Raw genomic sequence first — 10,230 nt, 5'->3', positions numbered from 1 at the left:
ATATAAATTAAATAAAAATTTACATTTGCAAACTATTCAAATTTAATAAGACAAACAAATTTAAAACATAAAATTTTAAAAGTCAAATGGATAATAGATTCTTATATTCAAATTTGATTCTGTAAAACTAAAATTAATTTGAATAATAAATATTTATATTCAAATCCATTACCTACAAAAAGAATATAAAATTTCAATAAAAATATTTAAAGTTTAGAATCTAAATAATTTCTAATTTTCTAAAACAATAATTCAATTTATATAGATATAAAAGAAATTCACAAGCAGAAATCAGAAAATGTTTTATTTATTATTATTTTAATTTTATAAACAGTAAAAATAAATAAATACCCTATTTACGATTTTCTTTTTCAAATGACGATAAAATATTTGGCATGATTGCACACTGAAAAAAAAACATCCGATTCTCTCAGTGAAGAAATAAAATAAGATGGTATAGATTATAAACAGAAAGGCTGGCAAAAAAATATATTTAAAAAGCAAAATCTTTTCACACCTCTGTTTCTGCCAAACATTGCGGAACAATCCTTTCTCTCCTATCCTTTTCCGTCTAGTTGTTTCTTCTTCTTCTTCCTTTGCTTTTTTTCATAAACTTCCGGCGACGCCATGTCGTCGGGAGTTGCCAGCGACTGTGCAAACGGGAACCCAGTATTAGGTTGTCCCTCCACTACAAGACGACGGGTCTCAGATCTTCCAACAACACCGGAGTCCGACAGCAATAACTCGTCTTCGTCTTCGGACCACCACGCCCTTGCCTATAACGATGAAGAGGCCGACAACCCCAACGGCTACATTCCTTACTCCTGCGGGTCCCATTTCTTGCAATCCATGATAAGGAATCTGCTGCTTCGCAGGAAGTTATTGTCATTATTCTCTTGGGTCTCTGATACGTGTCATTGGGCGTTTGTTATGGCTCACAGTTTAAGATCCGGCAGGAACGCTGGCCGTAACATCCTCTCAGCTCTGCTGTTGGTGGCGGTTGTTTTGTTTTTTCTCAAAGCCTCGCGTCTCAGTAATCACGCCAAATGGGGAAGAGATAACGGCTTGTTGATCTTGCAAACGTTCACAGAGGATCGGACCTTGGCCCAACACATTATTGCCGAGACCAATGTAGAATCCCAAGCTGAACACTCCATGCCTAAAGGCGTTATTGAAAGGGTCCGTATTTCTTTTTGAATCAATATTGAACAGCTGATTTCCACTTTCTTTGGCTTACTTCATCTTGACCCTTTGTTTACTTGGTGTTATGTTCTGCGATGACGTTCAATTGTGCATTTACATGAATATTATGTGTGATGTCTCTTTGACTTCCTTTCTATGGAAATCTATAGCTCGCAGTAAAATTCTTACCCTTTTTTTCTTTTCTTTTGCAGACCCCAGAAATTTGGAGGAAACCAGACAGTGACAATTATCATCAATGTGTATCCCGACCTAAGAATCGGATAAGTATGTCATGTTCCTCCCTCAACTTGTAAGGATTTCATATGTATTTTTTATTAATACCCTGAGTTCACTTAAGGGACAGGATCAAAGACTAATGGCTATATTATCGTTCATGCCAATGGTGGACTAAATCAAATGAGAACGGGAGTAAGTTTAACTCTTGACAACTTTGTTTCCTAGACTTAACAAGGCCTTTGGTTTTAATTTTTAGCTTTTTAATAATTTCATTAGCTAATAATATTTTGGCTCTATTGATTTACAGATTTGTGATATGGTTGCTGTTGCCAGGATAATGAATGCCACTTTGGTTCTTCCTTCTCTTGATCATGATTCATTTTGGAAAGACCCAAGGTTGTAATTGTTTGATATCAGTTTTTTTTCTTCGTGAGATTCAGAAATGTTAAATTTTTTCATAGTAAATTTTGCACAGTGATTTCAAGGATATTTTTGACTGGAAGCACTTCATCAATGTGCTGAAAGATGACATTGAGATTGTTGAGCATCTACCCCTTAGTTACAGAACAATGAAGCCCTTTGTAATGGCTCCTGTTTCCTGGTCACAGGTATGGAAAAAAACTTGAAATTTGTTAAATGCATGATGAATTCTTCATTTGATTTTCTGTTAGTGGAACGGTGTCTTAGATGGCTTCATTTGCAGGCTAGTTACTACAGAAGGGAGGTGCTTCCGTTACTAAAGCGACATAAGGTGATCAAGTTCACTCACACTGATTCGAGGCTCGCTGATAATGGCCTTGCAACCTCCATTCAAAGGCTAAGGTGCCGTGCCAATTATGAGGCTCTCCGCTATACGAAAGAGATAGAGGATCTTGGGCAGACTTTAGTTGACAGACTAAGGAAAAATAATGAGCCATACATTGCTTTACATTTAAGGTACTGTCATTACTGCCATCTAGTAGTATTTCTCCTTATGAAGTGTCAAAGCCAAACAGTCAAACTCGAATCTTAATTGCAGGTATGAGAAAGATATGCTTGCTTTCACGGGCTGCATCCATAACCTTACTGCTGAAGAAGGTGATGAACTCACGGTAATGAGATACAATGTCAAACATTGGAAGGAGAAAGAGATAGATAGTGAAGAACGGCGAAGCCAAGGGGGATGTCCAATGACCCCTAGGGAAGCAGCCATGTTTCTCAAGGCAATGGGTTACCCTTCCACCACGCCTGTCTATATTGTTGCCGGAGAAATTTATGGCAGCAATAGCATGGCAACATTACGTGCCGAGTATCCAAATATCTTTTCTCATTCTACTTTGGCAACTGAGGAAGAGTTGGAATTGGTCAAGCCATACCAGAATCGCCTAGCTGCATTGGATTATATTGTGGCATTTGAAAGCGATGTCTTTGTTTATACCTATGATGGGAATATGGCTAAAGCAACGCAGGGTCACCGAAGGTTTGAAGGATTTCGAAAGACAATCAACCCCGACAGGTCTGTTCATATTAGGATGTTGGACGCATGCACAATTTCTTTCTTGAAGCTGACATAACAATAATATATTTTCTTTCAGACAAAATTTTGTCAAACTCATCGATCAGCTGGATGCGGGTGTAATATATTGGGAAGAGTTTTCTTTGGAAGTAAAGAGTTTACATTTCGACAGGCTTGGAGCGCCGTACCTAAGACAGCCGGGGGAGTCACCACGACTGGAGGAGAATTTTTATGCAAATCCTCTTCCTGGATGCATCTGCAAAAGATCCCAGGAAAAGCAAACTAGCAGCCTGAAGCTTGAGCGGACCTTGAGTTCAGTTCAAAGACGGTATTTAAGGTAGTCAATCGTGTCAGTTGAATTATACACTGCATTTTACATTCTTTGATTCTGGTGCTTTCCCCTGGTAAAGAGACTTGCAGCAATCACCTACTAGGCTGTGAAATCTTGTGGTTTCCGATTTCTCACTTGAATTATACGGTAGCGATTTCAGTTTTTGTTAGAGGACCGAAACCAGCAACTTAGGTAAGCAGAGAAGATGATGTATAATTCTGGGGCAAATCAGGCTACTTCTACAGGCACACGACCATATATGTCACACTGGAATCATGATATTGATTTATTCGTTATTCTTTCAATAATTTGATTGTAGAAACATAACATTTGCCAAATTAGTCTCTTACATAACGGAGACTAGTTCTCGATTTTCCCTAGCTGATATTCCATTTTCATACAAAAATAATGCTACAATGCAATGAAGCAGTCTATCAGATGAATTCAGAAGTAGCAGTTGCCTTTCCATATTGATTATGCCGCAATATCAGGTTTAAAGTAATGAAAAAGGGAATTGAAATCCGGCAAACAGCTGGATATACAATCATTTTTAGCTCATATTATCCAGTAGTATTATTGGAGAGAGAAAAGGCTGAAGAACCAACGTTCAAATGTTGATGCATCTTTTTCATTCTCCTCCTATGGGCCTAAGTTCCAAGGAAATAGCTGTAATTCATTGCATGCCGAATGGCAGAAAGCTTGAATTGACGTTTTCGTTGGCCTGCATGATTCTGTTTTTATTATAACCTGCAGTTTGTGCTTTTGTCACCTTCATAGATGTTCTAACATTGCAGAAAGTTATAAGATAATCAGAAAACAACAGAAGATGAAGCAAATTTCCTAGACATTAACGGCAAAAGGCCAAAAGAAAAAGGGGTTGTTCATCAATAGCAAGACACCTAGACAAAAGTTGATTGAATATAATATTACCAAAGTAATTTGGCTTGGGCAGCCTCCACTGTCTGGCAGACACTATTTTCAATGGCTTAAACAATATGGGATCTTAGATGGAAAACTTCTGATTACAGAAAATATAATTCAACACAAGAACATATTGACCAATACTACTCTACAAGTAGCAAAGGCTTTGCCTATGGAGAAAGTCACTCAAGATGGAATGAAAATATTTCATGCAGCCTTTTCCTCTTTTCATAAATAGTCATTGGTTACAAAGCCTCATAGTCTAATAGAAAAACAGTAAAAACCTGATATCATGTTTTCTGGTTCTCAACTACCACATTGAAGGTACATAAACCTGTTCTTTCAGATTTTGTGTGGCACTCTCGGTAGGAAAACCTCTCACAGCACCAATTGTCCATTGTGATATAATTCCTGCTGCAACTGCGAAGCGGAGCTGCCTCTCTAAGACATCTTGATTTTCAAACATCTCAGGGTAAGTGGTCAGTTTCCTCATAATACCAGCTACAACAGCATCACCAGAACCAGTTCGATCACAAGTGAACGGTGTTATTAGCACATCTTCTGTTCCAACAACCACACCATCAAACAAAGGTGTATAATAATGTATTCTGAGTGTTCCATCAGTCACGAACAGAAATTTAAGTCCATCGTGCCACAATGGAGAGATTTCCTCGCGTGTATAATGATAGTAGTCTCGCCTTTTCTTGGTTTGATCAAAACTTTCGGCGTAATATTGAGGCCTGTAATTTCTCTTCCTCTCATAATACTCTTCATCCAGTAGAAACTCGAGCTCCTGCCTTGATACCTCAATGATGTCTGCTTTGTTCCAGGCTTTCTTGATCACCTCCCTTGTTTTGTCACGTGATCTCCACAAAGGTAATGGTAAGTTCAAATCGAAAAATATGAGCCCCCCAAACTTCTTGGACCATGTAATTGCTTTAAAAAGTGTAGATCGCATGGAAGGAGAAGTTAAAACCTCTGAATTGAAGTGGAAAATCCTAGCCTGCATTAATGTTGGATATTCAATCAAGAAATTCAATGCAATCATATGTTTCACTTCAATCATCTAAGACCAAACTGGTTTCTACATTAAGAGAATAAAAGATTCAAATATCAAGTGCCCACTATTCAATCAGCAGCCTAATCAATTTCACTTCATCATAAAATGTTCCAAAAACAAAATTTGGAACTTTTCCTATAATATTATGTGGGATTTCATTGCATAAAGATCAACAAAAAGTTGTAAAAGTTACCTCTTTGAGAACAGCAAGATTCAATTCAGAGCTAAGAAGAGAGTCCTCAGCAGATTCCTTAACAGTCTCCATCTTCAACTTCCCATTCTCATCAAACTTAACCTTCATATAAGTACACCCAGTCTTTACATTCTCATCAAACTTAACACCTCTAGTTTGCACTCTCTCTTTATTCATCATCAAAACAAGCTCATCGCCAAACTCATCTTCCCCAACTTTCCCCATGAATGCAGCTCTCCCTCCAAGCCTAACGTGGGATATCGCCACGTTGGAAGGTGGCCCACCTGGAGCCCTCCCGAACTCCGGTGGGTCCCATTGAAGCATTTTCCAGGTGGAGTATTTGTCCGGGTGCATCTGCTCTTCGTTCACTCGAACTGTGGGTACAAACTCCTTCTGTGCAGCGCCGAAGCAGCAGATCAAAGGAGGTTCATCGTACGGAAAATCCATGCCATCGTCGAAATCCGATAGCTCCTCTTCTTCTCCCTCACTTTCGGATTCAACTGAGCCATTTTCAGTCTGGGTTTTTCTCTTGCGCCCTGTTCTCTTCGCTGTTGGAGTTTCTGGGGAAGATGAAGTTGGCTTCTTTTTCCTGCCTCGACGAGTTGGTTTTGGAGTTTCAACGGCTCCGTTGGTTTCAACTGAGGCTCTTGGTAAAGCTTCAACCTTCGCAGAACTTAGAAACTGAATTCTTGGGTTCTGGGAGTTTAAAAATGGTGAGAAAGAGTGAGGAAGTTGAAGAAGTGATGCCATTCTTCTGATTCAAACCTTGTAGGGTTTATCCATTGGGGTTTTTCGTTCCTTGTCCTTCGTCTGATAAACCTTATCGGGTCATGTTTTATGGGCCTTAATTTTCGGGTCATGTAAGAAACAACAGGACATATCCAAGGGTATATGATAAATCCACTATAAAACCACAAGACAATCAATGATTAAAGCTCGACCCATCACTCAACTGTTGCGGCCTCACTTGTGTACATTTAGAATGAATTCACTCACACAACTCACCTTACCAATTGAAGGTAGCTCTACAAAACCAAAAACACTCAAAAGGTATATGATAAATGCACTTCTGTAGTTCCTAATACTGGAAATGGTTTCTATTTTTCATAAATCTCAATCAAGTGAAGCTTTGATAAATAGGGTTTGTAGCTTCGACGTATCATCAACTACTGAGATGATTTATCTAGAAAAATTAACCCAATCCAAAAGCCTATCCAATGTGACACTCATCCTGATTGATTGAAATGTAGTTGAACTGAGACTCTTCTAAGTTCTAAAGCATGCTGCATCAAGCTTCCTTTACAGAAAAACATATGGATAAATACAAAAGTCAGAAACTTCCAAGTAACTCTCAGGTTGTCGACTACTTGTTGTTCATCATGTTGCAACAAGTAGACACAATAATTGCAGTAACAACTGCAAGCACCTTCTAGTATTTTACAGGGAATGCAAGATATTATTATACCCCAATCCAATAAGAAGTTTTGAGTTCTCACTATTGTATATGAGGCCCAGTGTTTGTACCGAATTTGAGAACTTAAACCTTATTTTGTGCTGTTCTTTGCAATGCGTTAGCAATACTGAATGAAGGTAGGTTCCTTACTAAACGAGGGTTAATGTGGCAGATCATTGGGTTAATACATGGATGTCATTTTTCCTGTTTGACAGTTTGTACTAATAGGATGGGGTGCAACACTTGAGGCATTTGACATCCACCGATAAAAGGTAACTATTATTAAAAATTTTCTCAGGAAAGAGTCTACCATGTTAATGTGAAGGTCCTTTTTTTTTATTCACAGTTACTCAACTTTGCCTAACTTTGTCGCGGTTGTAGTCTTCTATCTGCTCTACTTTATTAACAAAAAGTGAACCAGACAGAAATATCGTGTGTATGGCCAAACATGATGCCAGAAATCAGGTAGGCAAATCAAGCTGATGTAATGATGGGGTAATGGTTGCATGTTGTGAATGAATAACAGTAGTGGATGACTGGTATGTTTTTCTTTGTTTTTTGGCACTTAGATTTTAAAACAGGGCATCAATAAGGAGATACTAAAAGAATTATCCTTGCACTTTGATTGTCGCACAAGAAATAAAATGGGCATGTTCTCTCTGAGATCTTTTTTTCTTTTCTCCGAAATCTTTCTTTGGATTAAAGATGCTACTTTCATAGTCTTACCAATCTGATAATACTTTCTTTGAAAGGAAATGATGGTAACACTAATAACTTCAATTTTCTTCTTTTGTTATGGTAGTCGGCTTAAATCGAAACCCCTGCGAGTGTTGATCTATGTTACAACGGTTAGTGAGATGATTGCATTGGATCCATGATGCTACTTTTCAAAACTGACATCATCTATCCGAACTTCCTGTTCAAGGGATTGAAGATGATGTTCCATTCTGAGATCCAGACCTTTTGTAACATGTTCACTGCATATATATACGTCTCTTTCAGGTTAAGTTCAATAGCATTAGAGCTATGTTTATTAGTCCAAATACAGTAAGGGTTAACATGTTCACTCTTAATGGATAAATTAGTGTTTTTGTCAGTTGACATTCACTTTTTATATGAACAATGCCTGCTTTTTCCTGTAGATTTACATCAAAACTTGATTTGTTTGATCACTCACGGGTACATTAATCACTTGGACATGATTTGTATTTTGCATTTGATTAAAGATTAGATATAAAAGTCCATATTTAACCAATATCTTGTTTAAATGGAATCTATCTTTTGCATTGTTTATATCTTCGTTTTAGGATCAATTTGAGGCTTTGCAGGTACTATCGAACTAGGAAATTGTAGCAACCATGTGCAGTTGCATGCAGCATGCAGCATGCTGAGAAGCCCTTTTTCGATCTTACTAACTGCTGGGGAACTGGATGTTGACTTTGGAATGATTATTGGTCTGTTAAGTACTAGATTTAGATCCTTCACCATGTGCACTGAAATTTTATAACATTCAAAAACAAATATGACCTGGAACGTGGTGACTGTACCATTGTTTTTCTCTTTTTTTCCCCTCTAAAAGAATAAAGATGAAGCTTTATTAGAAATTGCCTCAGTTGGCTAATGCTGGTTTCCATGTGTTTGTTGCACGTAGGTTTAGCTGGCTGTCATGTGAATAGTTAGTTAGTGCTAATTCTACAACATGGGACCATAACTTGTACTAAACTGCATTTAGGAGAATAATTGATGCATTGATCTCATGCACCATCAATTAATAATGTCAAAACAATATAAGAATAGAAGTGTGGTCATATGGCTCAACTCATAAACATGAGATTTGTTACCATATATTCAGAAAATTTGAAACGAAGATATTTAACAAACTTGAAATTCGATATTTTATTTTTACATTTTCTTTCTTGTGTTTTAGAAATAACTCTCAGAATTTGATGAACTTGTCGATAAGTAAGCTTATTTTTAAAAAAATTTAATGTGATACCTGCACTATGAAATTGAACTATTATTAACTATTATTAAGATGTCATATGACATCTTGAGTATCCAGATCCGAGTTCCACTATATGCAATTGCGTATGTTTAGGTCCTCAATTTTATCATGTGCAATTGCAAATTATTTCTTGTTTTTTACCTATTTATATATTATTGATTTGATTCAACTTTATAATAGCTCCGAGATATACTCATAAATATAAAGCTTAAATTGTATTTGTAAATGTCCTTTCTTTAAAAAAAAATTATTATTAGCTACACATAATAGCTTTCACAAATATTAAGAAGTTGTTGTCGTGTAATTTTTTACTTAGTTGTTGTGTAATTTATCCGGTAGATGAAAAGTAGAAATATGTATGGAAGTTTCCTGGTCCCCAAAGGGTTCGTATTTTCATTTGGACGATTTTACAGGGAAGAGTTCTTAATAATGTTGAAAGAGTTAGAAGGGGTCTTTCGGATGATCCCTCCTGTTCCATTTGTGGTTCTCATACAAAGGATATTTTGCACATTCTACGCGATTGTCCGGCTGCTAAGGATGTTTGGTTCCAAGTTAACCCAGGTAAGTTTCTTCCAAATTTTTCTCTCTTCCTTTTCAGGACTGGTTCTTTCTTAATTTGTAGGAGAATAGGTTGGTTCACGAGGGAGGAGCTAGCTGGGCATGTCTTTATGGTCTGATTATTTGGTGCATTTGGAAAAATCGGAACTTATACATCTTTCAAGGCAAACCTTAGAATTCAAAGGAGATTATTCAAAGAACTTATAGTTGGGCGATTCAGTTTTTTTTCTGTACCATGTAAGGCTTATAACGGATCCATTCAACTCCCTATGGAAGTGCATACATTTGAGGATTTGATTCTTCTCAACACTGATGGAGCAGTGCAATTGGGATCTAGTCTTGCTGCTGCAGGGGGAGTTGTTCGTGATAAGGAAGGAAATTGGATCGTTGGATATCATCGCTTCCTGGGCAAATGTTCAATTTTGATGCGGAGCTTTGGGGCATTCTCAACGGTCTTAAAATTATCCAACGCAGAGGACATGTTCATGTCACTATTCAGACTGATAGCTTAGAAGTTGTCAAGAGCATCCTCGGTAGCTCTTCTACTGAATCCAACTCAGCTTTGATTAGGCGAATCTGCAATATTTTATCTCAAGAAAATCATTAGATTCTAAGATATATTCCGAGAGAGTATAATCAGGTTGGGGATTGCTTAGCTAAGCAAGCTTTGATGGAAAAAAACTAACCTGCAATGGAAAAAACTAACCTGCAGGTGTTTGATGTTCCACCCAAAATTACTAGTTCCTTTATCGATAGGGATAGGCATACAGGCAGTTTTTATGCTTTTTGTAATTC

At 37.4% G+C, this 10,230-nt stretch overlaps 2 protein-coding genes and 2 non-coding genes across 5 annotated transcripts; 3 read left to right on the top strand and 1 right to left on the bottom strand.

The window, feature by feature from the left end:
- The first annotated feature begins 447 nt into the window (after positions 1-447).
- Positions 448-4,013, top strand: LOC105799915 (O-fucosyltransferase 19). Of its 2 annotated transcripts, none has more exons than XM_052620921.1 (9): positions 448-1,179; positions 1,395-1,467; positions 1,547-1,611; positions 1,727-1,815; positions 1,895-2,027; positions 2,123-2,355; positions 2,438-2,914; positions 2,994-3,251; positions 3,325-4,013. In XM_052620921.1, the coding sequence occupies exons 1-9, from the start codon at positions 628-630 to the stop codon at positions 3,353-3,355; spliced, it is 1,911 nt and encodes a 636-aa protein (XP_052476881.1). In that variant the 5' UTR covers positions 448-627; the 3' UTR covers positions 3,356-4,013. The 2 variants fall into 2 exon arrangements, with proteins under 2 accessions (XP_052476881.1, XP_052476880.1); XM_052620920.1 differs by having other exon boundaries at positions 449-1,179; positions 1,541-1,611.
- A 345-nt stretch (positions 4,014-4,358) lies between these two features.
- Positions 4,359-6,235, bottom strand: LOC105799916 (fructokinase-like 1, chloroplastic). Its single transcript, XM_012630738.2, has 2 exons — positions 5,420-6,235; positions 4,359-5,169 (listed from the first exon to the last, which is right to left on the bottom strand). Exons 1-2 carry the CDS (start codon positions 6,167-6,169, stop codon positions 4,477-4,479), a joined length of 1,443 nt encoding a protein of 480 aa, XP_012486192.1. The 5' UTR covers positions 6,170-6,235; the 3' UTR covers positions 4,359-4,476.
- A 1,216-nt stretch (positions 6,236-7,451) lies between these two features.
- Positions 7,452-7,542, top strand: LOC128033015 (small nucleolar RNA snoR26). Its single transcript, XR_008189351.1, has one exon. It is a non-coding gene; the product is annotated as a small nucleolar RNA snoR26 (small nucleolar RNA).
- Positions 7,543-7,737: 195 nt separating this feature from the next.
- Positions 7,738-7,831, top strand: LOC128033016 (small nucleolar RNA snoR27). Its single transcript, XR_008189352.1, has one exon. It is a non-coding gene; the product is annotated as a small nucleolar RNA snoR27 (small nucleolar RNA).
- Positions 7,832-10,230: the final 2,399 nt, after the last annotated feature.

This window comes from Gossypium raimondii, chromosome 9 (genome assembly GCF_025698545.1).
Source record: "Gossypium raimondii isolate GPD5lz chromosome 9, ASM2569854v1, whole genome shotgun sequence".
Taxonomy (NCBI): Eukaryota; Viridiplantae; Streptophyta; class Magnoliopsida; order Malvales; family Malvaceae; genus Gossypium; species Gossypium raimondii.
This window is presented reverse-complemented; position numbering and strand designations above follow the sequence as displayed.

Coding starts and splice junctions, on each gene's coding strand:
- LOC105799915 (XM_052620920.1), top strand. CDS start 628: ATGTCGTCGGGAGTTGCCAGCGACTGTGCAAACGGGAACCCAGTATTA. Junction 1,468..1,540: donor CCGACCTAAGAATCGGATAA/GTATGTCATGTT, acceptor AGTTCACTTAAG/GGACAGGATCAAAGACTAAT. Junction 1,816..1,894: donor TCATTTTGGAAAGACCCAAG/GTTGTAATTGTT, acceptor AATTTTGCACAG/TGATTTCAAGGATATTTTTG.
- LOC105799916 (XM_012630738.2), bottom strand. CDS start 6,169: ATGGCATCACTTCTTCAACTTCCTCACTCTTTCTCACCATTTTTAAAC. Junction 5,170..5,419: donor ATCTTGCTGTTCTCAAAGAG/GTAACTTTTACA, acceptor ACATTAATGCAG/GCTAGGATTTTCCACTTCAA.